General features: G+C 38.3%; 2 protein-coding genes across 2 annotated transcripts in view; one reads left to right on the forward strand and one right to left on the reverse strand.

Moving 5' to 3' along the window:
• Window positions 1–2,404: 2,404 nt before the first annotated feature.
• On the reverse strand, window positions 2,405–11,976 carry LOC126377364 (chymotrypsin-C-like). Its single transcript, XM_050025089.1, has 8 exons — window positions 11,848–11,976; window positions 9,421–9,793; window positions 8,200–8,370; window positions 6,729–6,960; window positions 5,383–5,492; window positions 4,811–4,978; window positions 3,813–3,969; window positions 2,405–2,686 (listed from the first exon to the last, which is right to left on the reverse strand). The coding sequence occupies exons 2-8, from the start codon at window positions 9,664–9,666 to the stop codon at window positions 2,475–2,477; spliced, it is 1,296 nt and encodes a 431-aa protein (XP_049881046.1). The 5' UTR covers window positions 9,667–9,793; window positions 11,848–11,976; the 3' UTR covers window positions 2,405–2,474.
• Window positions 11,671–27,241, forward strand: part of LOC126377432 (transcription initiation factor TFIID subunit 3-like) — a 52,917-nt gene continuing 37,346 nt past the window's right edge. Inside the window, exons 1-2 of the mRNA XM_050025174.1 lie at window positions 11,671–11,810; window positions 13,582–13,682. The gene's annotated coding sequence lies outside the window, so the exon portion shown is untranslated. The remainder of the gene's footprint in view (window positions 11,811–13,581; window positions 13,683–27,241) is intronic.

Consider the following 27,241-nt stretch of genomic DNA (forward strand, 5'->3'; position numbering starts at 1 on the left):
ACCCGGAACCGAAGACAATTAATTTCGCCCGAAACCCTACTCGGCCAATAAGACCCAGTAGGACACTCTCAAAAACGCGGATTAAACTGAAATGGAATAAAAAAGGGAGTAGATTTCCCTTAGGGCCTATTAAGTGGGACAGTTTCGAGTGTCCGGTCGTACGGGGCCTCCTGGGGCCCTTTAGGACACCATTTCTAATCGGCCGACATGGCCACACGACGTTTTACGGGTTAAGCGCCGTGTGAGATTTTTAGGAACTGTTCCAGTGGCGCTTGTTGATTCAATTCGATTGATACTAACATACATACATACATAAACTCACGCCTATTTCCCATCGGGGTAAGCAGAGACTATAGAATTCCATTTGCTTCGATCCTGACACACTTCTCTTGCTTCCTCCACATTCATCAATCGCTTCATACACGCACGCCGGTTCAGAGTAGATCTTATTAAACCTTTTGTAAGGACATCTCCAATTTGCTCGATTGATACTAAAAACAATTCTTTAGAATATTTTTTGTGTGAAAATTAACTTCTGTGCGATAAAGTATCCCAACAAAAAGGTAAATTTAAAATGAGAGCCAAGTTCAATATTATGATATACCTACCTACGCCTTGGTTAGTGACTTCAACGACAAAACAAGTAATATCTAAATGCGTGCCAAGTTCAATAGTCAGTCCTGAATTTTATTTTATTTTTATTTATTTTATGGCGCTATAACTTCATACTTTCATCAACCCATGAAGGATTGGTGGAACGTATGTTAGTTATGTTCTTTTTTTAAGAACGTCTAGGGCCCTTTGCCGAGGTTTTTCTTACAGCTTCTTTTCTCCAGCTATACAGGTTGTGAGAAGTTCCAGTAGCTTTAGGCGGATGATACGTTCGTTATCTAAATTAAATGAAGATTTTAATGTTACATTGTTTGAGGTTTACGCGGTTATTATCATAATTAAAACACAAAATACCGGGTTCTTACCGCGTTTTTTTAGGGATATGAGACTCCCGATATTTCAACACTGTTGCAAGTGCCATGATCACGGGACGACTGATGAAATTGGAGTGAAATAGGTATACATACACATACATAAGCAGCCTATAAACGTCCCACTGCTGTGCACAGGCCTCCCCTCAATCAACCGGAGGGGGTATGGAGCATACTCCACCACGCTGCTCCAATGCGGGTTGGTGGAGGTGTTTCTTTACGGCTAATAGCCGGGACCAACGGCTTAACGTGCCCTCCGAAGAACGGAATCATCTTACTTTTTCGGACAATCAAGTGATTCAAGCCTGAAAAGTTCTTACCAAACAAATGACAGTCTCACAAAGTGATTTCGACAATATCCCCATCGGGAATCAAACCCGGACCTCCAGTTCGTGAGCCAACGCTCTAACCACTAGACCACGGAGGCTGTTGTTGGAGTAGGTATATCGATAATTAATTATTAATTTTTTAATCAGTCTAATGACACTTGCAACAGTTTTGAAATATCTGAAGTCTCATATTCGTGATTATGTGTTTTATGTGCTTTTTATGAGAACCCGGTATTATGTGTTTTAATTATAGTAACTATGTTACCTACTGAATAAATATATTTTTGAATTTGAATTTGAATGTATTTAATGTTTTCATACCTGGACGTATGTTTATCTAGTTGTAAACTTTCTATTTGAATATTCAATTGGAGCGTAGCACAAATATAGTTCCTAGTATGTTCCAAATGGCACAAAATAGATGTTATTGGGTTACAACTTTGTTTAGGGTCGGACCTTGTTAACAATTATCTTGACTCAATTTGCCTAAATGATAAACCTTGGAAGTTTGAGTTAATTTTATATTCAGTTCCAGAAATTGTCACGTAGGGAATTATCTGGTTCAAAGATGTGTCGATTCCAGAAAATATTCCCAAACTGGGAATGTTTTCGTTGTAAAAACCATTTAATAGTAAGGACAAAGGCTGCTCTTATTGTTTTTTTTTTGTTTCCAATTTGGAGACATTCTTTGGAACGGCACTTCACTGGTCTAACTAGACTGCTGGAATATCACAGAAGTCCTTGGGAATCAATTTGGCAATGGCTAAAGAGAGCGCAAATGACAATACAAATCTACATTGTTTTAAGTTTACGAGGTTATTATCATAATTAAAGCACATAATAACGCGCGTTTAAATGGGGATATGAGACTCCCGATATTTCGACACTGTTGCAAGTGCCATGATCACGGGATGACTGATATCGGGAGTCTCATATCCCCATTTAAACGCGGTAAGAACCCGTTATTATGTGCTTTAATACAAATCTAACTTTTATCATCATCATCTCCGAAGAGCATTATCCCGTTTTTCACAGGGTCCGCTTACCTAACCTGAAGATTTGACAAATCTAATAAAAAAAAATTAATAAAAATCGTGTAAAAAAGTTTTTAATTCGAGTATTTTCATTCACAACCATAAGGCGAGTATCAGGGTCACATAAATTACTTGACGTATTTCTTCACCCACCCTCTATACTTCGCAACATCGGTGAATACCACATAGGAAGAGGGGTCGCATAGGGCTATGTCTTTGCGGGATAGACTGAGAGAGACGATGCCTCGAATGTACCAGGCGCCGTCCGTGTTGGAGGAGGTAGAATCAGGCACGAAGACTGTGAATCCACCGCCACTGTCGCCGTTACAGGCTGATGTTCCTGTGAAAGAAAGAAATTGTGTTATCACTATTGAATCATCATCACCAACGACCGGAAATCGTCTACTAAGCCTTCCCCAAGGGTCACCACAATGACCAGCGCACGCCTTCCATCAAGGTCACCGATCTGGAATGTCGATAAGAAGTCAATTCAGTGTGGAAGATAAGTGGAGCCTGGAGTGGAACATGTTCGACGGCACAAATTCGGACCTTATTCGGGATCCCACGCGGAAGGTCCCTGGCTTTGACACCAAACGAAAAATCTGGACCCGACTGAACCGGTGTCAATCAACCCTGGTGTCAGGGTTACTATTGAGCCGTCAAAGGCCCCTGACATGGCTCATGTAACGGCTTCATGTGCCACAACTCTTTAGTAAAAGATAAGATATTTACTGCTATTCTTAAAAATAGACGAAAGTACCAACAGAAAAAAAAGAAAAGAAAAAAGAAGAAGAAGAAGATTTAGTGTTCTGTTGTTCACATTTATTTCGTTCGTGCTTCGAAGGTGTCATTAAAGGGGAGTCGTTAAACGTCGTCGTTAAGTTAAACCTTCTAATGGCTACATGAAATGGCAGCTGCAAACCACTGAATGTCTGTTTTATTATTTTCACGGACTCTGTTAAGGTGGCAGACTGATTTTTGATGGTCCCATTCTGTCACGCCCCACAAATGTTATTCTTTACAAGCTTCCGCTCGTGACTTTGACGTAATATACGATCCTGACGACCCGATTACTCTAGCCATAGAGGCGGCCAATCAGCTCGCGACACCAAACACTTCAGGACCCCGATACCGACCCACTAGGGTAGATTAATTCTTTCAAATATTTATCCTCTCAGACGACTCCCTGAGCCGAGGTTCGCGCCCAACTGGGCACCCTCAGGCCTGTTGTCTTAAACATTGTACCGGAAGAGAGCCTTCAGCGCTCCTCATTTGTCCGGCCAAACAGTTAATGCCATCTGCGGCAAATCTACAATAAATCACGGCAAAAAAAAGCTCGTGACTTTGGAATCGTGGAGTGTGTCTTCATAAAGAGGGGATCAAAACAGAACTGGGGGTTAAAATGGCCACATCGAAGCAATTCATATAAGATTTTTAATAAGCATTCAAATTTCATAGAAACCTACCATTTAGCGTGCCGGCACAAAACTTGCGGTTATTTAGCACTTTTCCAAAGAATACGGGATTGCTCTTGATGCAAGTAGACTCTGACACTTTGGGCATGGTAGCTTGACGCAGCTGACTTGACAGTCGGTCTGTATGGTCGAAACCCCAGCCGACAACCTGAAAGAAATGATAAATAAGTTTCGTTTCGTTTTGTTTCGCTTCGCTTCGCTTCGCTTCGCTTCGCTTCGTTTCGCTTCGTTTCGTTTTCATTTCTTTTCCAATGAACCACTCAGTTTTCCAAAAAAGTAAGAGAGCACGATAAACCGAGTATCCCTGCTATTAGCCGTTAAAAACACCTCCACCAATTCGAAGTGGAGTCGCTTAGTGAAGTATGCTACGACTCGGATGAGACGAACCCGCAGATCTTGTCAAGCCGGGACGAGCCTGTTAACCATTACACCGGGTCCTCCTCTTGTCCATGCGAAATTCTTTCGATCTATGTATCCTCATTAAGCCGATACTGGCGCCATTTATCTAGAATATCAGATATTTTTTCGATTTAAATTTTCTCTTTGTGAGTTTCCCTTAGCACAGGTAAGTGCTATAAAACAATAATCAATTACAATATTATACTAACTGCATAATATAAGCTCATGACTATATCAATCGCAAGATGAACTAAGTACCCACACCTCACCGATCTTTCTGTTAGATCAACGGGATAGGTAAGCCGTATCGCCATCTATTACTTCACCATCAACAATTTAAGAGCCATGCTCTTGTCGGTGCAGCATTTTCCATTCCAGTCTATCAAAGGCCAATTCCTTGACTTCCCTATAAGACACGACGTTAACCTTTTCTTTAATTTGTTCCATGTAAGCTCTTCTTGGTCTTCCCCTTCCTCTTTTTCCTTCTAGCTTTCCTTCTATGATGTTTTTAATAATATCGTCGTGTCATACGCAGACAGTCAGACAGTCGAAGTCGTAGTGCGACCTGTGTGTGTGAGTGTGTTACTTACTGTTCCATAAATGTCTCCCTTAGGTAGTTTCTTCTGCAGGTCCCCAAACCACAGGCACGCCGGCTGGATGTAATCGTTGAACTGCACTTCCGTCTTCAGCTTTAGCAGTGAGATGTCGTTGTCCAAATTTTTTGCCGTGAACTCCTCATGTACTATCACTTCATGGACCTGAAATTTTTGGGTTATTCAAAAATTAGAGCCGTAGTAGCTCAGTTGGAATAACGCTTGACTCGCATTGGCAGCTCAAATCCAGAACGGTAAATCATTGACTTTCGGATTTCTTTTTAATTCATTTTTCAATGATTATGTTATGCTAAATCACGGTACCGGTTATTATAAAATGAGGAGCGCTGAAAGCTCAAAAAAAAACAAAAAATTAAGATAACTGGATTCAGAGGGTGTTCAGTTGGGAAACGGAAGTACCTTACTCCAAATCCCAAACGAATTGACTCAAACAAAAGTCCGCATAAACTTTCGAGCTATGCCGTTCCCGCCAAAAAGTCTGGTAGTCCACAGACGATGATGGCATATTATTAGTACTTCTTCATATAAAATAAGTAAAATAAACCCACCTCTTTCTCTTGCCTGGAAATGTCTCCACCTATCAAATTGTATTTTCCAAGTACCACACTTAAAGTTTCTGGTAATACTGGCGATCCTCTTATTGTTGTGCAGTGGGCAGCTAAAAAAAAATAAAGTTCTACGATGAATTTTACGATGTGCCTCTTTACGTAAGCAATAGGCTAGTTTCGAACTAGTCAAATCAGTTACTTTTTAATAAACGTCAAAACACGAAATCACTTTAGAATTATAAAACATCACACTGTGACGTCATTGTCAAAATGCCGGACTTGTTATTACGCTTTTCTAAATTAAAATTCATAAATAAATTAAATAGAAAAAAGCAAATGTATTTCGTCAATTTATATCTGTCTTTATTTACCTACCTAATCAGAATTTAATAATTTATCTGTGACCTGTGATACTACCTACTCATAATTAAATTGGCGCATATTTGTGTTGTATTTTTTTTTTTAATTCCATGTTTTGCAGTACATTTCTGATAAACATCTTGGTTTAAGAACGAATATTATTGATTGATTTTTTTGGGTTATTTGAGCACAAAATATCAAATATATCATAAGCTCACAACTATATGCCAATTAGGGTAGTCAAAGGTATCATCATCATCAGCCCATTAACGTCCCCACTGCTGGGGCACGGGCCTTCCCTATGGATGGATAGGGAGACCGGGCCTTAAACCATCAGGCGGGCCCAGTGCGGATCGATGGTTATTAACGACTGCTAATGCAGCCGGGACCAACGGCTTAGCGTGCCTTCCGAAGCACGGAGGAGCTCGAGATGAAAACTTTTTTTTTTGTTGTCACCCATCCTATGACCGGCCTTTGCGAAAGTTGCTTAACTTCAACAATCGCAGACCGAGCGCGTTTACCGCTGCACCACCGAGCTCCTCAGTCAAAGGCAAAGGTACATCCATCGCAAGATGAACTAGGTACCCACAGCTCTCCGAGATTTCTACTAGACCAACGTGATAAGTGGTGAGCCGTATCGCCGTCTATAATGAAGGGTTGAGCCAACTGTGTCAGTGAAAACTGCACTTACGAAGTTGCACACAATCAAGTTCAAATCCAAATTCAAAATTCAAAAATATCTTTATTCAGTAGGTAACTGCTTTTTACATAAAGAACGTCTTATCCGCCTAAAACTACTGCAGCATCTCACAACCTGTATAGCCGGGGAAAAGAAGCTGCAAGAAAAACCTCGGCACAGGGCCCTAGACGTTCTTTAAAAAAAACCTCGTACCGGTGTTCGAACCGGCGCTCCCCGTTTGAAAAGCAAGCCGCTGAACCACAGCACCATAGTGTCTATTCGTTCACATATCAGTTAGGTACCTTACCTGTGATGACAAAAGTTTTGGACATAAGCGTTCCTCCACAAATGTATTTGATATCTGCATTCTCAAGTCGGTAAAGAGCCACATGCCATGGCCAATCTCCAGGTTTGGTCTCCAAACCGTTGGTTATCAATTCGGTATATTGGATCTTGCGTCTTCCACACGAAGCGTCTGGGACAGTCAGGTGTACTTCTGCTGTGTCTTGGTATCCTGAAATCAAGTAGTCTAGGAAACCCTAGACAGTGGAGTTGATTAGCTTTACAATATAACAATATAACATTATGCTCCCGTCTTTAGAGCCAATGGGGTAGTCACAGGTGCAAGTACATCCATCGCAACATGAACTAAGTATGCATACGTCACCAAGCTTTCTGTTAGACCAACGTGATAGGTGATGAGCGATATCGGCGTCTATAATGGTCGAGCCAACTGTGTATAGGAGAGATTGGTACCTCTCTCTCTTTATTTAAGAGATGCGCTCTTGTCGATGGAGTAATTGCCATTCCTCACTTCTTACCGCCAAATCCTTCACCTCCTGATACAACACGACCTGCACCTTCTCTTTTATTTGTTTCATAAATGTTCTCCTAAGTCTACCCGAATCTATTTCAGAAGAACGGAGAATATCCGTTGATGCTATTCACGAGGACGTCAATGAAAAACTTTATTGAAAAAGAAGTTATGCGAAGTTTGTACGTGTCATGTCTTTTGAGTACCGCACGACCTCCGTGGCCCAGTGGTTGAGCGTTAAGCTCACGATCCGGAGGTCCCGGGTTCGATTCCCGGTGGGGACATATCGCATACTTTGTGGTCCCTTGTTTGGTTAGGACATTACTGGCTGATCACCAGATTGTCCGAAAATAAGATGATCCGTGCTTCGGAAGGCACGTTAAGCCGTTGGTCCCGGTTACTACTTACTGATGTAAGTAAGTAGTCGTTACATGAGCCATGTCAGGGGCCTTTGGCGGCTCAATAGTAACCCTGACACCAGGGTTGATGAGGTTGGTACTCTACCTCACAACCCACACGATAGAAGAAGAAGTACCGCAAAACTCCTGAGTAGCTTCCTAAAAAAGGTTATCTAGAAGGTTATTCAAAATAACTCTTTTGAAATCAGAAATATTGTCTGACCAAATGAAGATAAAGAAATACGATGTAACTGAAGATTTGACAGGACCGGTTTTTTATAGAAGCGACTGCCTGTCTGACCTTCCAGCCCGCGAAGGGAAAACCAGCCTAATACAGGGTCACATACCTCCGAATATGCATTTCTTGGGAATGTGGGTTTCCTCACAATGTTTTTGAGCACGTGATAATCATTTATGATCTAAACATGAATTCTAAAACAAATTCGACAATCAATGATTTAGGCATGTGCTGGATTCGAACCTGCGATCTCAAAGTGAGAGGCAAGTGTTCTGCCAACTGGGCTACCAGCTCACCAGCCTTCACCGCCATCATACTTATCACTTACCGTCGTATAATTCTTGCAGTTCTCAACCCCGTTTATATTAACACTCGTCAAATATGGAATGGTCCCGTTAACAGGACCTCTGACGTTGAAATTAAGATTATCGGCATTTTTAAAGAAATGTATCCTAAATTGGGCGTTTTCCGGAGTTATCCGAGCAACTGATGGATCAAACTGAAAATGAAATTTCGGAATTAAATTATAAATTACATGTTTGCTCTTGGTCACTCCCTATCTTCCTTCAACCTTATCTCCTATTATTATGATAACATAACACGAGCTGGTACGGTCACGAGTACTAATAAAATATGTACACTTTGATACCATGTCACATTAACTTTTTTGACAAATTAAACTTCAAATATGATTGTGCGACAGGGTTCTAAAGTGGGTACATGATATTACTCATGACTGTACATCTATTGCAAGATCAACTAAGTATCCACACTTCACCGAGCTTTCTGTTAGCCAACGAGATACATGGTGAGCCATATCGCCGTCTATAACGGTCGAGCCAACTGTGTTTGTGAAAACTGTACTCAATTATTTGTAATTAATTTTCTTTTAGTAGATAAGGTCGAGTTCGATTTCTTGACACTCGTTTCGCCTTTCGATTCTCTTCCGAATGAGGATAAAAACTGCCTATTTCTCTCATCAGATGTCGCTGTTTAGTGTTCTTAAATTTTGACAGTTCCCCATACTATTTGAGTAAACAAACGCATTGTTTTGGTTATATTTTTACATAAAATAGTGTTATATAATTTATTCCCTAAATAGGTATCGGAAGAAAGAAAAGTTATATAAACTTATTTTCAATCAGAACTCCCTTTTTCCAACTGGCTGCTTTCTGTTTCGTAACTCATCCTTCAGACGGGATATACTTCACGTTGTTTCACATTTTATAGCAGTTTGTCACGAATTTTAGCTGGACAGTATGGATTACTGTTAAAGTTTAGGAACACTCAAATGGGCGGATGTGTCCAAAAAGGACCTGTGCATGTGCAATGTCTCCGAGAACGACACGTCCGATAGAGCGAAGTGGAAGAGAAGTATGAAGAAGGCAGACCCCACCATCAGATGGGAATAATAAATGCCAAGGAGAGAGAGAGAGACTCAACAGTGCTGCCACCTACATTTGAGCTTCTAGTTTTTATCCTCATTAGCGTTTTCAATCTATTTTCTCATGCCGAGCCTTACTACTTTATTTCTTCCCATGTGACTTACCAGCCTGACAGTTGCTTCTGAATCGAACTTAAGGTACACTTTCGAATGCGATGAGATCGGTATACTTATGTACACATGGTATTGATTTTCTTCTTCCGGTGGCAAATTTGGCTCAAATGACAGGGTGATTTTATCGTTATCTGTACACGGGTGCGCTTGTAGTAAAGGATTCCCCACTATCCCTTGAGTCACAGCATTTTTAGTCTCTATAACTAGTATTATTAGCAATATTTTCTTCGTCCACATCTTTCTTAAGTTCGTTATCTTGAGCACTTATCTTTTCGTCGGATTCTTTCCTTTTCTTTTCTTTTTCTGATATTTCTTTGACTTAGACGCTCATGACTGATTCTTTCTGAGCTGTTCTGGACACAATCTGTGTAAAGATAAAACATTTTGTAAATTAATTAGAATCAGAATCGTTTTTTCCACGTAATCAACAAGGATAAACTTGTTAAAGTTCAGTTTATATTATTGAATCTACATCATTTTGCAAGGTGTTATGGCTGAGGAGAAGAAATGACAAGAAACTGCAACAGCAACGCATTACAGTCCTCTTCTTCAATCATGTGGGTTGTGAGGTGAATTTCCAACCTCACCAAAACTAGTGTCATGTTTATTATTGAGCCGCCAAAGGCCCCTTACATGACTCACGTAACGATTACTCACTTAAATCATTAAGTAGTAACCGGAACCAACGGATTGACGTGCCTTCACGCACGGATCATCTTAATTTCGGCATTACAATTTATTTAATAACTAGGGAATGAGGGGGAGATGTTTAATGACTGAAAAAATAAGCTAATTTAAAATTATGTTACATAATAAAAAATAATACTACGTATAGAAGGGACACTCCCCGCCCCCCACCGATACGGCCTTGAAGCGGGCTTCATTTACCTCGAGTAAGGGAGCGCGCGCGAATTGTCTGTCTCGCTTGCACGAATGGATAAGAACGTTATTTTTTAATGGACTGTCCGGGCTGTGGGCGGCTGATGACGATATTTCAGTCAATCTGTCTCTTCTTTTATATTTACAAAACAGAAAAGATAAGAAGAAGTCATACAAATATTTGTATAGACCATGTATAAAGTATATATTTTACTGTACCTGGTACATTATACCTGGTCAATCTAAAAATACGAATAATAACTTAGGCAGTCACTGAGTTCCAGGTAAAATACCATACTTTTTTTTTCAACACCGAACTAAATTATTCATGCAAACACGAATAAGGAAAAATTGGTTGAAGTCTATACCAAATCAAGTTATTCATGCAGTAATTCATAATTATTACATAACACACGAACATAACATAACACAACATAGAACACGTTCAGCTGCTTGTCTTCCCGGGCATGTCGTAAAAACCGACAGAGGGATTGTGTCCTCTAACATGATGGACTAATGTTATGGGCGATAGGCTGATCCCTTATCACCATAAGGTTCATCATATCCATCTTTGGACTTCGTATTAACAGTGGCTGCAAGTTGTCTTTGATTACTTGTGGCTCTGCCCACCCTATTAGGGATTACGGGCGTGAGTTTATGTATGTGTATGTATTCATAATTATTCAGTAATTCATGCTTCATGGGTTGGCAAAACATGATTGCTGTAGATACGTACTTGTACTTGTACGGGGTGTAAGTGACATAGTAACAAATACTAAGGGGGATGATTCAGCTCATTATCAGAGTTAATGTCAAGTGGAATTTTCATCGCAAAAGTATAGAATTGAAAATAAATTTAAAAAACATAAAAAGAACATGAATTTTATTACTATGATTCTAGGGCTTTTTGGCGGGAAACGGGAACGGGACAGTTGCTTTCTTCATTGAATTAGCTAAATAATTAATACGAAGTGGTGTTTTGTGGTTAATGATCGCATTAAGTTAGTCGGAAGACATTCGCGAGTGTTATTGTATCGGAGTATTCAATAAACAAAGTGTAACTGCCTATTTTCGCTTCATGCCAAGAAGCCGCTTTATAACTCGAAAGTTTATGCAGACTTTTGAGTTAATTCGTTTGGGGTTCGGAGTAGAAGTCTACTCCGAGGGTGGGGGCTTAGGTTTCATCATTTCATTAATCATCAAGAAAAAAATACGTAAGACATGGCTGTATGGGCATAGTTCCCTTTGCCTTACCCTTCGGGGAAAACCAAAACAAAAAAAAATACTATGATTCTAATTCAAAATTTGAATTCAGAACTGAATAAGGACCGACTTTATTGTTGTTTTATTTTGATTCTCGCGGAAACAAAACAATAGATAATAAAATAACCTACTTCTAAATTCAAATTTTGTTACTTAGTGGAGATGATATTTCTTACAAAGAAAACATAAAGGAGGATTATGTGTTTTTAAGCTTGTTTTTGCCACAATATCACCTGAAGGTAAGCCAAATCGGGGTTTAAGATAGAACACGCCTACCTTGTCAGATTTCCTCATAAATACAACACAAAAATTTTACAAAACTATAGATAATAATACAAATACACAAATTTAAGGTTATGTTTCCACTAAAACACGGTTTGTACTGAGTATAGCTGCAGAATGATAATGAGAATAACGACGTATGTTGCATGCAAAGTTGAAAAGTGAACTGTATAAAGATGGGAACATAATGACCTATTCTGATCACTTCGACACTGGCAGATATGGTTGTAAGATTAAACGACCCGTTGCCATGATCATTCGTCCTTTCTTTTCCTTTTCGCCGGATAAGAATATGACAAGTAAAACTTAAAATAAAATAGAATAATAGAATAGAATAATTTTATTTGATTGGATACATGATTGTTACAATACGGTCATAATAATTTTATGTATAAGGATCTCATGATCCCCAAGTGTATGGCATGCAAAAACTTACAAGAAATTATAATGAAAGATGTCTGCAGGAATCAGACACATCCTAATTTTTAATTAATAGCCGGAATTCAAACTCATAAAGTCTAATTCAATTGTTTAGAGCCCAAGTCGGGATTTGAACCTGTGACACTAGGATGCAAGTCACACGTTCTCCGAACTGGGCCATCACAGATCTCATATACAATTACCTAGTTCTTATAGAATAATGTAAATTGTTCATCATCAACAATTTAAGAGCCACGCTCTTGTCGGTGCACCATTTTCCATGCTACTTTTTGTAAATTGTTACTAGCAATAAATTTATTTTATTCTTATTCTTATTTATATACTTACTGGCAGAGAAGTGAAGTTATTTTTCCCTTAGTAATATTTTCGGAATGCTCTCATTGACTGCGACATAAAAACAAGGATAACCGGTTGATGGGAATGACCTATGTCAACAAAATACATATATGTATATTATATTATACTTAGTTACACCGCATCTGATGTAACGCCTATCCCATTATAATAAAGTTCAAAATTTTAGTATAAAATTAGTTGATTTTATTGTCAAAATCGATAATTAACCAGTTTTAGATCCTAATGACTTGTAAATGCCGTCTAAGGTCGTCAAAACAAAATGTTGTGGACAAGTTATATTGCTTATCATAATGGACAACTCATAGAAAACGACTAAAAATCATTTATTCAACGTAATCATCATGGATAAACTTGTTGAAGGTCAATGTAACATTTTTGAATCGTCATTTCGCAAGGTGTTATGCCTGAGGAGAAGAAATGACAAGAAACTGCAACAGCAACACATCACTTTTAAATCAATGAGGGTATACATTACAAGTTATTTAATAACTAGAGGAACACATTCAATACCAAACATTGCTATTATTTAGGTAGTTAACTTATAATAAGCTTTTTTACATAAAGTAAGCTCAAATGAAAAAATCAATTCACAAATAAAAAATATTATCTGGTATTTTATTGTAAAAACGTATACATAACCACAAAAAAAGATGAATTTAATTTACTTAAGCAATCTAGAATTTTGAATAGCAATTATTTATTTATTTGTATTTATAGACCTTTTTTTATTATCATAAGCTGTTAATTTGAAAATAAAATCTTAATAATAACTTTGAGTGATATAGTCAAAAGCAATTTTATTTTTATTTCTTATATTGTAAGTATGCCTTTCACAGTTTCTTGGAAGGAGAGATACATTTTTACGTACATACATAATGTTTTCATAAATAATATATATTGTCAGCATTAACCCATTGATGTATAATATAGGGTATTTGACGGGGCCAAAGATAAATGACGAAGAACCTCCAGATCGGAAACCCAATGCTGAACCGCTGGACCACAGAAGACGCTTAGCAGCATATGCACAGGTAGGTACATGCGTCTCGCCAAACACGTCCATCAAGACAGGCCATAATCTCTAAGTAATGCATACGTCTAATCCCTGGTTATACGATAGCGTGTCGTATCGATACAATCACGCTTGCCAGACGCTTGTACGGTGTACATCAAATTGGGAGTTGTGGTCGGGTTGCATTTACACCGTTGCACCCCGGACACTTCTCTTGCTTTCTCCACATTCATCAATTGTTTCATACACGCTCGCTGGTTCAGAATAGATCGTACCAAAGCGTTTCTCAGGACATCCCTAATTTGGTCAATGTACGTTTTTCTGGAGCATACTCCCCCACGCTGCTCCAGTGCGGGTTGGTGGAGGTGTTTTTACGGCTAATAGCCGGGACCAACGGCTTAACGTGCCCTCCGAAGCACGGAATCATCTTACTTTTTCAGACAATCAGGTGATTCAAGCCTGACAAGTCCTTACCAAACAAAGGACAGTCTCACAAAGTGATTTCGACAATGTCCCCATCGGGAATCGAACCCGGACCTCCAGATCGTAAGCCTAACGCTCTAACCACTAGACCACGGAGGCCCCCTCCGGTTGATTGAGGGGAGGCCTGTGCCCAGCAGTGGGACGTATGTAGGCAGTTTATGTTATGTTATGTACGTTCTAGTTCTTCCTCTGCCAGCCTTACCAACAACCTTAGGCTGAAACCCACAAGTAGTCAGAAGATAACTTGCAGACCAGGTTTGAACAGATCTGACGGTAAGTGGCCATACGGGTTTACTCAAACCATAAAGGCAGCAAATAAGCTCGCGATAACAAACACTTAAAACTCCGATACCGATCCCGTCAGCGTGACTAACCATCCAGCGCTTATCGCTATCAGCTGGACCGATAAATTCTTTCGAATATAGGTAATACTCTCAGATGACACCCTGAGTCGAGATTTACGCCCAACTGGGTACCCTCTGGCCTGTACGTTATCTTAAATTTGGTGCCGGGTGAAAGTTCTCAGCGCTCCCCATTAGTTCAGATAGTTTAATGCCGTATGTGGCAAAACTAACAAGTCACATCAAACAATATAATAAAACATAACATAACATAAGCTTACGACCATATACCAAATGAGGTAATCAGAAGTACATCCATCGCAAGATGAACTAAGTACTCACACCTCACCGAACTTTCTGTTAGACCAACGAGACACGTGGTGAGCCGTATCGCCGTCTATAATGGTCGAGTGTGTTACTGTGTGTTAGTGAAAGACTTTTTTTTAGTGAACTAATTGGCCGGACAAATGGCTAGAGTCGGATCGTCGGGATTCGGGATTGTTAGTGTAAGACAAAAATAGTAAGAAAGATACAGAAAATATTAACTACAAATTACGCAACAGTGTGACGAGACCCGTCTCAGAAACCTCTCACGTCACAGTATTGGCGTGACAAGCAACACTTGCTCTGAATTAGGTAAATCTTGCAGCTGACAGCACTAATCGCACAGTCGATAATCGATACCCGATTGAGATGTCACTGCCCTAGCGTCTTGCGACTGTTCTGGGAATAAGATAGCCTAATGTTATTTATTTATTTATTTATTTATTTATTTATTTATTTATTTATTTATTTATTTATTTATTTATTTATTTATTTATTTATTTATTTATTTATTTATTTATTTATTTATTTATTTATTTATTTACTTTTAGGAAGATTAACAGCTGAATAGTACAGTAAATATAATCATTAGTAACTATATGCTAATTACAAATCTCCACCTATAGGTTTCAATATAGTTATTCTATAAAGTAGGCTAATGAAATTAACATAAAAAGAACGTTAATAAAATAAATTTCAAACATGCGTTCATAAAAGAGACAATAACAATCACAAACAGTGCCAGTTTACTCATTTTATCTATGCAATTCACTAAGTGATGGTGTTAAAATAGCCTTGTGTCAGTAGTCTTTTCACAGTGGTTGTGCTTGTGCTAAAGAGGTCAATATCCACGTTACTGTTATCAAATTATAAACCCAGATGAGAATCCTCAGCGCTCCCCATTTGTCCGGCCAAGTAGTTAAATGCCGTTAGCGGTAAATTTACAAAATGTTACCTTTAAACAAACTAACGGATTGTAACCAGCATTCGGAATAATATGATGGTTAGCCTAAGTCAAGTAATATTGAAAACATAATAAGCGCTTTTTGAAACTTCACATACTAATGTGATTTTCTTCAACAAAACCTCGCCTTTCTATCAATTAATATCTTCTCCAATCAATCAGTAATACTTTATTGCACAACGACATATATAAAGGACATAAACATACGAATAGGGTGAAAGAAGTTTATGCCTTGGAGCACGGGATGGTGCAATAAAAATATATATAAATATACACACATATGTATATACACATACATAAATACACACATATAGTTACACACACATACATACAAATAGCCTATACAATATAATATATACGGAGAATAAGAATAACACTTCCAAGTTATACCTGCAGGAAAAGCGCCTTCAATCTTGCCCTAAAAGAGTCTTCTTCTTCTAATCCTTTTATCCTCTGTTGGGATGTAGGTCCCGAATAACAGATTAAAATAATCAAAATTCAATTAATATCAATCTGGTTTTATCCGAATTGAGACCACAATTTTTACTTGGATTAAAACTAGCTTGTCTATTGCAACTATTGTGAGATTTTGTTACGAAAAATCGCATTCGAATGTGATTATATATGTTTTCTTTTTTAATCGTATCCGAATGTAATCTTTTAATTTTATTTTTTAAATCAAATCCGAATATGATTTTATGTGATTTTTAATTTATTTTAAACCGCATTCGAATATGATTTTATGTGATTTTACTTACTATTTTTTTACCTCCCATTAAAACAGAAATTTAATAATTTAACAGCACATTGAGTTCGTTGTCCGTCTGGGTGTCACCACAGATTAATGAAATTCTTACTAGATTATGAATATTCAAATTACTCGATTTGCACTCGACTAATGAAATTTATTATTTGAGAAAAAATAAAATTTGTTCATAATTATAATTTGTTAAGTTTTTACATAATATATGTTTTTTATAACTTTGACATTTTTTAATTTATACAAATATATTATTTAATTATCTTAATATTTTTCAAAAATAAAAACTTGTCTCAAATTCTCAAAGACAGAGCCAGATAACTTGTAAGTAAGTACTGTTAAAAAAAATATTCACTTTTCAAATATTGCTCGCCTACTGGCAGAAGGACTATATCAGCTGTGTACTCATACACACACAAGTTCACGGACACACATAATTAGACATAACGGGTGTTAGTGACATCGTAACGAGGGGGTGAGGTAACCCTAGCTCAGCCGCTGGTGGGGAGCGGAGAGTTGCCGTTCTATACGTAGTACTATTCGTTATTTTATGCCTTGAGCTCAAGCTGAATTACCACGTTGTCCGAAAAAGTGAAATGATCATGTACCTACTTCAGAAGCCGCATATAGCTAACAAGCTACTAGCGCAGATAACTCCACCAACTCGCAGCGAAGCAGCGTAGTGGAGTATGCTCCAGAGCCCCTCTGGTTGATTAACAGGAGGCCTGTGCCCAGCAGTGGGACGTATATTATGTGTAGGCTGTTTATGCAGGTGTGTTTTTTTTTGTTGTGGTCGACGATTTCCCTCGTGGTCGACGATTTCCCTCATTCAGCGCTTATCGCTATCGACCCACTAGGGTCGATTAATTCTTTCAAATATTTTTCCTCTCAGACGACGCCCTGAGCCGAGGTTCGCGGCCAACTGGGCACCCTCAGGTCTGTTGTCTTAAACGTTGTACCGGGTGAGAGCCTTCAGCGCTCCCCATTTGTCCGGCCAAGTAGTTAATGCCATCTGCGGCAAATCTACAATAAGTCACGTCAAAAAAAATGTGTTTTTTTTTGCGAATGAACGATAATGGAAATAATAATCATTATTAAAATTTTAATCGCCTTCCATTTTCCTGTAACGAAATTCCCATTAATTATGATATTGAGACGAAATTCTTCGACGATCCATTAATGCATGATTAATGGAACCTAGTCATATTACACAGAAATTAAATGACGTCACGGTTCATTAGTGACGTAATTATTTCAAATAAGGATAAAACAATGCTTAAATATATTTTCTTCATATATTTAGTATTGTGAAAAGATATATTTTTGTAATTAGGACCATAAATTTACTAGGACAATTGGTGGAATTGATATAACTTACATAATAAATTGCTTCTATGCTGTTCTGGGAGCAAATAAACAACATGTCGTAAAAACCGACAGACGGACTGTGTCCTCTAACATGATGGACTAATGTTAATGGCGATAGGTTGATCCCTTATCACCATAAGTTTCATCATATCCAGCTTACGACATCGTATCAACAGTGGCTGCAAGTTGTCTTTGATTACTTGTGGCTCTGCCCACCCCATTAGGGATTACGGGCGTGAGTTTATGTATGTATGTAATGTATGTACATAAGAAAAAAATATTATCACGCCTGTGCCCCCAAAGGGGTTGGCAGAGGTGTATAGTATATACACCCACTCTTTGCCAGCTATGTTTAAGTTTCATATAAAGGTGCGCCTATAGCCATTAACCGGGAACAATTCCTGGAAACCACGTGATATCAATTATCTTTGATCAAAACATGAATTGGAACTCATCAAGACGAATTTAGTGGTTAAAAAAATAAAATAAAAAGCCTGTGCTGGGATTCGATCCCATGACATCATCTACGTTTTTAGCAACCTTTAAACAGTTTACTAACATAACATAAATAGCCTATATACGTCCCACTGCTGGGCACAGGCCTCCTCTCAATCAACCGGAGAGGGTATGGAGCATACTCCACCACGCTGCTCCACTGCGGGTCGGTGGAGGTGTTTTTACGGCTAATAGCCGGGACCAACGGCTTAACGTGCCCTCCGAAGCACGGAATGAACTTACTTTTTCGGACAATCAGGTGATTCAAGCCTGAAAAGTCCTTACCAAACAAAGGACAGTCTCACAAAGTGATTTCGACAATGTCCCCATCGGGAATCGAACCCGGACCTCCAGATCGTGAGCCTAACGCTCTTACCACTAGACCACGGAGGCTGTTTACTAACATTATTATTTTTATTTTTTTATAATTAAAAATGCTATTCACTCGTCATAAATATTCTTTATTTAGAAGCTAGGAAAATGATTTTCTAAATAAGTCTTTTACCTTGTAACTGTGCGGTGTACTTCATCTCACATAGACCAAACAATAATGTTAAGTGGATTTAGTACAAAAAGCCTAGTAGACGTAGGTAGCGGTACATTTACTAGTCGACGATTTCCCTCAATCAGCGCCTATGCCAACACCCTCCGTGGTCCAGTGGTCGAGCGTTGGACTCACGATCCAGAGGTCCCGAAATGACCTTGTGATCCCTAGTTTGATTAGGACATTACAGGCTGATCTGATTCCTGATTGTCCGAAAGTGAGACGATCCGTGCTTCGGAAGGCACAGTGTTAAAATGTTAAGCCGTTGGTCCCGGTTACTACTTACTGATGTAAGTACGTAGTCGTTACATGAGTCATGTCAGGGGCCTTTGGCGGCTCAATAGTAACCCTGACACCAGGGTTGATGAGGTTGGTTCACTTCACAACCCACACGATAGAAGAAGAAGAAAAGTTTACTTCACAACAGTCAGTAATTCGCGGACAACAATATTGATAGTACATTTACGAAAAAAATTAACAACCTACTACTGTGTAAACATAATGTGCGGTCACGAGTACTAATATGTATACACATTGATACCATGTCACATTAACTTTTTTGACAAATTAAGGCCCTGCGCAGACGACAGACTATCCGTGACGCACTTTTTAGTCTGTGAAAATATAACCTATGCAATTATATGCAGTAACGCACACGACGCGCAAAAAGTCCGGCGCGTTACTGCATATAATTGCATAGGTTATATTTTCACAGACTAAAAAGTGCGTCACGGATAGTCTGTCGTCTGCGCAGGGCCTAAACGGTAAGTCTCATTAAATGTCAAATATGATATTGCGACAGGGTTCTAAAGTGGGTACATGATATTACTCATGACTGTACTTACTGTTGTTTTTTTGTCGCCAATAAAAAATAATAATAATAATAATAAAACAGTCCAATTTTTACCACCACTTGGCTTTTCACTCGCTATACTTAATATAAACCCAGCCACTTATAACGCTAAGGGTGCGCTCAAAAATTACAACCATCATATCATAATAAACAATGGTGGATTTTTCCTCTGTACCCTTAGGATGGATGGGGTACTTGCACTTGACAGAACAGTCATTATGAGAAAGTTTTATGCCCAACACTTTATCATGGGATGAGCAGAGGTACAGTATTTCTACGCGGATAACTCGATTGAAACTCGACGTGAGTTTCGAAATAGAATTACACTACACACACACTATAATACACTACACTATACATGTAGTATAGTATCGTATTCCAACCAAGATTCTGAGTTTATATCAAGAGGAATTTTCCGTCGCAAAAGTATGGAACGGAAAAAAAAACACAAATATTTTCCCAAGTTCTTAAGAACGGGTTCTTACCGCGTTTAAATGGGGATATGAGACTCCCGATATTGGTCCCGATTCCTGCAGACAACGCCTAATTTTATTTTAAGTTATATCCGTCATTTTCATATTTGTCGAAAAGGAAAGGGACGGATGATTCACAGCTCTTAATTTTAGGAAGAATGAGTAAATGAATGTATAACCCGGGCGAATCAAAAGTTTCGTCGCTGGTATGCAATCCGTTTGACGTGCTGTCTACTTAACTGTGTCGGGTTATTGACGGATGTAAAATTTTTAGACGGTTGGTTTAGATTTGTGCTTAAAATTGACGTGTGTTCCATAAATTTTATGCTTGTTGATTACCCGTCCCTTTCCTTTTCGGCGGATAAGAAAAATGACAGATATAACTTAAAATAAAATTAGATGGTATTTACAGGAATTAGCACCATTATGTGCTTTAATTATGATAATAACCACGTAAACTTAAAACAATGTACCTAAAGGTAGCCATACAAATAGGTATGGGTATTTGTGACACCGTAATCATGAGCCGAATCATCCCCCTCAGTAATTGCGATAACTGAGGGGGATGATTCGGCTCATGATTTTGAGTTAATATCAAGTGGCCTCTGTAGTCCAGTGGTTGAGCGTTGGACTCACGATCCGGAGGCCTCGGGTTCGAATCCCGATGGGGACACATCACAAAAATCATTTTGTGATCCCTAGTTTGGTTAGGACATTACAGGCTGATCACCTGATTGTCCGAAAGTAAGATGAGGCGTGCTTCGGAACGCACGTTAGGCTGTTGGTCCCGGTTACTATTTACTGATGTAGGTACGTGAGTAACCATTTACATGACCCATGTCAGGGCCTTTGGCGGCTCAATCATAACCTTGTCAGCAGGTTTGATGAGGCTGGTATTCCCCCTCACAAATCACACGATAGGAAGTGGAATTTTCCGCAAAGTTTTCGTTACGGTTTCACTAACAACCTTTATTTATTTGCACCTATGCCATGCTATGCATGCAACTGTCTCTGCATGTTTTAAGCTAAGACGAGCAATTGTTAAAATGTGTAGCGATGTTTGGGTATATAAGTGTGTGCGGCCCTAGTGAGTTGGCTGGACTTCTAGGTGAGCCTCTATGTTTTCTTTTTATAATAATAAAAACCCTCTCCCTACCCTCTTCTTTTCCTTTTTCTTCTTTTTGGCTACTTCTCTTCCTTCTACTTTTCTTCTTTGTTTTTTTTTTAATTTTTACATACCTATCTCCTCGCCTTACAATTGTCTGTAAGAGATCACTCTAAGCGAGTTATTATCCATGTGCCTATTTAAGTGTCTTTTGTAACTATATTATTTATTTTGGTATAGTAAAGTATATTTCTATTGTATTGTAATATAAGCTCGCTTTTGACCATAATCTCACCTGATGGTAGGTAAGTGACAATGTGGTCTAGGGTGGCTCACTCTTACTAGCAAATGAATATAAAATTAATAATAGCCCCGATTCCTGCAGACACTTCCTAATTTTACTTTAAGTTATACCTGTCATTTTCTTATCCGCCTAAAAGGAAAAGGACGGATGATTGACAGCTCTTAATTTTAGGAAGAATGAGTAAATTAATGAATAACCCGGGCGAATCAAAAGGTATGTCGCTGGTATGCAAGCCGTTTGACGTGTGCTGTCAACATAATTCTGTCGGGTTATTGGCCAATGCAAAATTTTTAAACGCTTGTTTTAAATTTGTGCTTAAAAATGACGTGTGTTCCATAAATTTTATCCTTGTTGACTACCCGTCCCTTTCCTTTTATACGGATGAGATGGACAGATATATTTTAAAATAAAATTAGATGGTGTTTACGGCAATTAGCTCCATTATCTTATTAATATTAATAAATTATGTTATGTTGTGTTTATGTATGTACCTATGTAAGTAGTGTCTTTTAGCTGTTAGTTTGTAAATGTAACTCGTTTCACTGTTATATCTAGATCTGTTTAATATTAATCTCTATACATATGGGGGTTTGCCGTTTCGTTTCATTTGAAATAAAATTAAGAAACAAATGGTAGTGTCTCGGAGGGAGGCAAAGGAAAAATTTGGCAGATCAATTTTGTTCCTCAAGCTTAAATAAAGGCTTCTCGGGTAAATAATAACGTTCTTTTTTGAAAAGAAAAATTGCAAAATGGGGTTTGAGAATGAAATAATAATTTTCACAGAATGATGAAAACAATTCTTAAATGGATGTTTATGTTTAGTTCAAGCTGTTCCTTCTCTGCTGGAACAAAGAAAATACTGTACTTATTAAGTCTTTTTTATTATTTATTGATAAATACCCCATAGCTCGGTGGCGCAGCGATTAACACGCTCGGTCTGCGATTGTTGAAGTAAAGCAACTTTCGCAAAGGCCGGTCATAGGATGGGTGACCACAAAAAAAAAGGTTTTCATCTCGAGCTCCTCCGTGCTTCGGAAGGCACGTTAAGCCGTTGGTCCCGGCTGCATTAGCAGTCGTTAATAACCATCAATCCGCACTGGGCCCGCGTGATGGTTTAAGGCCCGATCTCCCTATCCATCCATAGGGAAGGCCCGTGCCCCAGCAGTGGGGACGTTAATGGGCTGATGATGATGTTGACCCCCAAAGAGAACCAAGGTAGCCCAATTGGGAGAACGGCTCTAAGTACGAATAACTAAGCTTTAGTAGCTAAATAATAACCTTGACACCATCTCCTTCTATCGTGGAGGTTGTGAGGTGTATTACCATTTTTTTGTCCAACTTGTCATGCGCCTAACATTACTGTAGCTTCTCACAATCTAAGAAAATATATCCGAAGAAAAGCTGAAGAAAACCTCGATACAGGGCCCTCATCATCATTAATTTAAAAGCCACGCTCTTGTCGGTGTTACATTCTCCATGCTACTTTTTCACACAGGATAAATAACCACACTGCGCCCTAAGCTTCAATTTCAGTAATTTAGCTGCCTGATATCACATACCTACAGTTATGTCATGATAGTTACGGCTCCGAATACATTCCATTTAGGGACGGTACTGAGAAATATCGGCGTCCGAAAGACGTAATATACGATCCCGACGACCCGATTACTCTAGCCTAAGAGGCACCCAAACAGCTCGCGACACCAAAGACTTCAGGACGCTGGTACCCGCCGGCGTGGTCGACGATTTCCCTCAATCACCGCTTATCGCTATCGATCCACTAGGGTCGATTAATTCTTTCAAATATTTTTCCTCTCAGACGACGCCCTGAGCCGAGGTTCGCGCCCAACTCGGCACCTTCGGGCCTGTTGTCTTAAACGTTATACCGGGTGAGAGCCTTAAGCGCTCCCCATTCGTCCGGCCAAGTAGTTTATGCCATCTGTGGCAAAGCTACAATAAGTCAAGTCCAAAAAAAAATATTATGTCAACTGGAAACCTTATTGTACGCGAGACTTTAGCTTTGGTTATTTTTTTTTGTAAGATAATAATTGCAAAAAAATTCAGTCCTCTAATGCTACCAGAGAAATGTCAGGAACTAACAAGTAAAAAAAAAACGGTTTCTAGTCCACTTTATACAGAAGAAACCGCGATATAAATAACGAGATTGGAAGCCAACAGCGGGAAAGAAGCGGACCGATTACAGAGGCGGCTAATGAGGGACCGCAACACGGAACCGAGACCCAAATATTATGGAAAAGACCAATAAAAAAAAATAAAGAAAGAAACTGAATCCAAACCACGGTACCGGACTAGCGCCTATTGTCGACAAACGAAGTAAAGATTCCTTTGGCCAAAACTCTATGGTCCAGTCCTTTAAAAACAAACATAATGGCGGACATTTTTAAGAAGAAAACAAGAAAAAGTAGTGACAGTTGACGATCGGAAGCGAAATGGATCAATAACTGAAGACTATAATGAATTGTTAATGAAGATTACCTACTAAAGACGTTACTACTTAAAAATGACAAAAGCAAAATGATATCACTAAAGACATTATTTATCGAAATATACATGAAGCTATAAAATTGAAAACTAAGGACGTTACCTGAAGAGTGAAGACTGAAGACATTTTCTGGGTGCTTCCCAAAAAAAGATTAAGACGACCAAACACAAACGTTGTATGGGCTAAGGAATGCCTGAATGGGCAAATCTAAAAAACAAAAGCAAAAGTTCGGTGAAGGTTGAACAACAGATATTTCATTATATTAGTCGTATTAAATAAGTACGGGTAATTGATAGATTATCGTAACAAATGTAAGTGTATAATGAATGTTGGATGTCGATATAAATGTGTATGAACTAGGTTTTTCTTTAATACACCAATGAGTTATTAATTTATCCTAAGTGCAGTTTTCACTAACACAGTTGCATCGACCACTATAGACGGCGGTACGGCTCACCACCTGTGAAATTGGTCTAACAGAAAGCTCGGTAAGGTGTGGGTACTTAATTCATCTTGCGATGGATGTACCTCTGACAACCCTAAATAGGAGAAAAGAAAATTAAACAAGAGCACATTGGCATTGTCATTTCCAACATGATAACGTAATTTGTGTATTATTTTCTTATTTATAAAGGTACATACAACATTACAGTGTAACCTAATGCGCCGCATTACGAGAAATCAATATAAAAACTACACTATAAAAAACTATACTACAAAAAAATTACTATAAACTATACTATAAAAAATATATAAAATAAATTAGGAATGGAAAAAGAAACAAAAATAATAGGTACTATAAATAACATAAAAAGCACAAAAAATTACAAGTATAAAATTAAAAGGTAACTATCACACAAAACAGTAAACATACTTAAATAATAACTTTTATTTTATTTAATGCTTTATTATATAAGCTGTACCTTTTAAAAAATAATGGTCAATAATAAGACTGATTTTTATTATACTCCACCACGCTGCTCTAAAGCAGGTAGTAGGTACATCCAGCACATTCTCTTCCTCATCCGTGTCTTTGGTAATGGCTGCACTGAATGTAATACTCAGAAGATTTTATGCCGCTAATGTGCATCCTACAAAGCCTCACCGTTTCGCTGTCCTACTATGCACAAAAATTTGCATTGTCTCTAAATGCGGTGAATATGCTGATGAGTTCAAAAACATTTCAAATGGCTGTGGTCTATCACAACTTGGACACTCCTGCTACGAGTATACTTACTGATATCAATCAATTAATCAATAAGTCTTTTAAAGACGAATAAAATAGCATAGGCACAGCAGCAATTTCATCCAGACAAACAGTGGCAAGAAAACATTTATTACAATTTGGTACGGGACAGTGCAACATCTTATATAAGTAAAAGAAATACAAAAAAAAATCTTACTAGGCGTAGACTATAAAATAACAAAAATCCCATCAAAAACATTTCATTTTAAGATCTAAAAGCGATCGTATCTTGAGTTTCATTTCCAAAAAAGAAAATATTTAACGTTCGATAACCATTCAATTTCGGATCACTAGCTGAATTAAACCGGTATTTACGTTTAAATACCGATCGTAACGGTACAGATAGAGCTAAAAACAGTATTTTACCGGTAGAAGACTAATAAAATACCCTTCGCTGTATCTCCAGTGATTTGAATATTTCTGCTGGCCCTAGAAGCTTTGAGCTTTGAATTGATAGATTTAGCTGCGAAATACGGAGACGGCTTTTGGCTCAGAGCACACCCTGGACACTTCATACAAACAACCTCGTTTTACATAGACACCACACATTGACGTTATCGTACACGCGCAACTGTGTGTGTGACGTTTGAGGGCTGCCAATGACAAAACCTAATTTAACCGTCATTACTTACTTAAGTAGGTAGTTATACTTACTAAAGAAGCTTTTATATTTGTGTACCACACAAACGACAAACTAAAAATTGTAGACAATGAAACACAATAGCAATAAATAGACTTTACACTTGAGAATAAGAATAAAATAAAAATTGCATTCACATAATTTTTACATAAAGCACTTAGCCTAGGTTAAATTTTATTGCAAATGATTGTAGCATGTTTTCATGAACAATCACCATGAAAAAAAATACATATATGCGCATAAAATTAAATATATACATGTCAATTTTAAGCAGAAATCTAAAACAACCGCCTAAAAATTTTTCATCGAGCAATAACCCGACAGAGTTAAGTAGACAGCACGTCAAACGAATTGCATACCGGCGAGATGCCTAATTTATTCGCCCGGGTTATTCATTAGTTTTAAAATTAACTTGTTGACAATCATCCGTCCCTTTCTTTTTCGGCGGATAAGAAAATGTCGGGTATAACTTAAAATAAAATTAGGAGGTGTCTGCAGGAATCGGGGCCATTATCAAGAATAAGAAATAAGCCATCTCCACACACACCACCCGGGTACCCGGCGTATAGAGCCGGTCAAGCAATCTCTACCCGGGCATCGTTATTGCTATCCGGTTTACATCGCCTATTTATTTGAAAGACTCTATATTTTAAACTCATCGCAATATGGCTATCGCTTTCAGAAATTGGGTTCTGCTGGAAGCTATAGAATATGGCAGCTGGTAGTTGTAACTTAGATAAAATCTCCCTGGGTAAAAATGTACATTTTAAAATTTAGATCGTTTTCTGTTCACATATAAACCATACTTAACATTAATTTTGTGATTTGAAAACACTTACGCCATTCCTGAGATCAACCAGACATCAGCGGGCATTTCCCTGTGTCAGGGTGAATATCAAAATGTGTCAAGTTTGGTGGCGAACTGTCATACAATTTTTTCGTGAAAAATTGGGGAAATTGGGAAAATTGGGAATTGAAAAATTCCTTTTTTATGTCGGAACCGAGGATCCTTTTGGATCTTTTTCATGTCGGAACCCAATTTTTCACGAAAAAACAATATGAAATTTCGCCACCGAATTTTTGAGATTCACCCGTCACAGAATTCCTCTATATACTACCTACTACGTACGGTCACGAGTACTAATATGTATACACTTTGAAACCATGTCACATTA

The sequence above is a fragment of the Pectinophora gossypiella genome, chromosome 23, assembly GCF_024362695.1.
Source record: "Pectinophora gossypiella chromosome 23, ilPecGoss1.1, whole genome shotgun sequence".
Lineage (NCBI taxonomy): Eukaryota > Metazoa > Arthropoda > Insecta > Lepidoptera > Gelechiidae > Pectinophora > Pectinophora gossypiella.